This window comes from Arachis ipaensis, chromosome B09, assembly GCF_000816755.2.
Source record: "Arachis ipaensis cultivar K30076 chromosome B09, Araip1.1, whole genome shotgun sequence".
Lineage (NCBI taxonomy): Eukaryota > Viridiplantae > Streptophyta > Magnoliopsida > Fabales > Fabaceae > Arachis > Arachis ipaensis.
Window position 1 is genome coordinate 21103802 of NC_029793.2, and position 1867 is coordinate 21105668.

Sequence of the window (1867 nt, forward strand, 5' to 3'; positions counted from 1 at the left end):
TGCAGTATTTTAATAGTTTTAAATTTAAAAAAATTATTTTTACTATATAGATTTTGTTTAAAAAAATAAATATTATAAAAAAATTAGTTTTTAAAATATATATTAGCTAATTTTTTTATTTTTATCTTACCTCCAATGCCCTTCCTTCTCGCAACTCTTACAGATCGCAGCCATGAGCTTCTTCTTCAAGTGCGAAACAGAGAAGCACGTGAAGCTCTGATCTCTACCAGGTGAAGGAGAAAAAGAACAAGAAGAAGAATCAGATGAAGAAGAAAAGGACGAAGAAGAAAGAAGCTTCACGCCTTCTCTTGAAAGACTCTGCGAAGAGAAACCGCTATAAGAAGAAGAAGAAGAAGAAGAAGAATCTTCGTCGGAAATTCTGAGGCTTGGGATGTAATCCTGAAGCATATCTGCTACGTCTTTGAACCTCCGTAAGGAGAGTAGACACCTCGCTCTGAGTTCCAGTGCTTGCTCTAGTCTCAGAAACAAGGCTAGAGCAGCGTCCAACAAACTCAGAGCGGAAATGATCTCGCTCTCCTCTTGCGTTGCAATGAGGCTACGAGCGTCCTTTATGTATTTCTCAACAATCTGCAAATAAGAAAAAAAAATGATAAGTGACTAATATATTTTTTTATCTTATTTTTTAATTAATATTAAGAAATTCTTCCTTTTTCCTACCCTTCGGTTGGTGAGCCACCAGTGCTTCTTTTCAGTGATATTTAGATAGGAAGTGGTGACAGCCATATTGTTGTGACGTTAGTGTGGATGATGGTGGTGTTAACGTTGTTGCGTTGGTAGCATACAAGATTCAATAATCTTGGACCATCAAAATATGAAACACACCCCTCCCCTGTCTTTCTTTCCTTTTATTTTTCTATTTTTATTTTATTTTTTTGGTTATTTTCCGTCCTCCTCCTCCTTCCCCAACACAGCTTTATAATTTCTAGAGAAAATGAGAATGAGGGGGAGGATGGGGTAGGGGCGAATGGAGAAGAACAATGAGGGGTTTTATATCCCAACAACTTATCACACTATGATATTCGTTTATAGACTAATCAATAAATAACAGGAGCGAGATATATTATATTAAAAAAAAAAGGCTAGAAAGATGTATATTGACAGCTTTGACCCTTATGTAAAGCCTCCAATCCCCATTTCTCCATCATTCAAATGCGTAGTTGGCATTAGTGTATTACACCATCTCTCTTACCCACTTCGATACTATGGCCATGTTAGTTGTAGGTTTATGACGCTAAAATTTATGACTATATTTTTTTAATAAATAATGCATATTATGTTATCATTTAACAATTAATAGGTTTTCAAACTTTTGAGTTTATTAAATACGTCGAAATGTTTGAACTTTATTCTTTGTACCAAAACCTGTTTAAAGCCTTAAATAACTATAGAGTAGTGGTAAATAAAATTGTTATAATAAATTAATAACAGAGAAAAAACAAAACTAAGTGTACCTTGTCATATACAACTGGTTCACTAGGCAAGTAAGATCAAGGTTTTGAATGGATATATCCGGTGATCTAGCCATCACGGGGCGGCCTTGGATTCAAGTATTCAACCACCAGGGAAAGAAAAGTCAAGAATGGTGTTTTGAAGACTAAATTAGAGTAATATCAGGAGTCAATTTTTTTCACTTGTTACTGATTAATTTTTTTTAATTATTTTATTTATATTAAAATTTGGATATTGAATCATAAAGTTAACTTGACAGATATAAATGAAGGTATGTCTCCCTTAACCATTTCTTTCATGTTCGACATTTATTGAAAGATGAGAATAGAGCTTATTTACTTCACTTTGTACTTCTCTAAGGTGGCTTTTGGCTATAGACATTAAGTTTAGAGACCAA

At 33.8% G+C, this 1867-nt stretch overlaps 1 protein-coding gene across 1 annotated transcript in view; it reads right to left on the minus strand.

The window, feature by feature from the left end:
* Positions 1-1027, minus strand: part of LOC107619190 — a 6912-nt gene extending 5885 nt beyond the window's left edge. The window contains exons 1-2 of the mRNA XM_016321432.2: positions 679-1027; positions 131-588 (exon numbers count right to left, since the gene is read on the minus strand). Of these exons, the coding sequence (XP_016176918.1) occupies positions 131-588; positions 679-744 (524 nt within the window). The 5' untranslated portion in view covers positions 745-1027. The remainder of the gene's footprint in view (positions 1-130; positions 589-678) is intronic.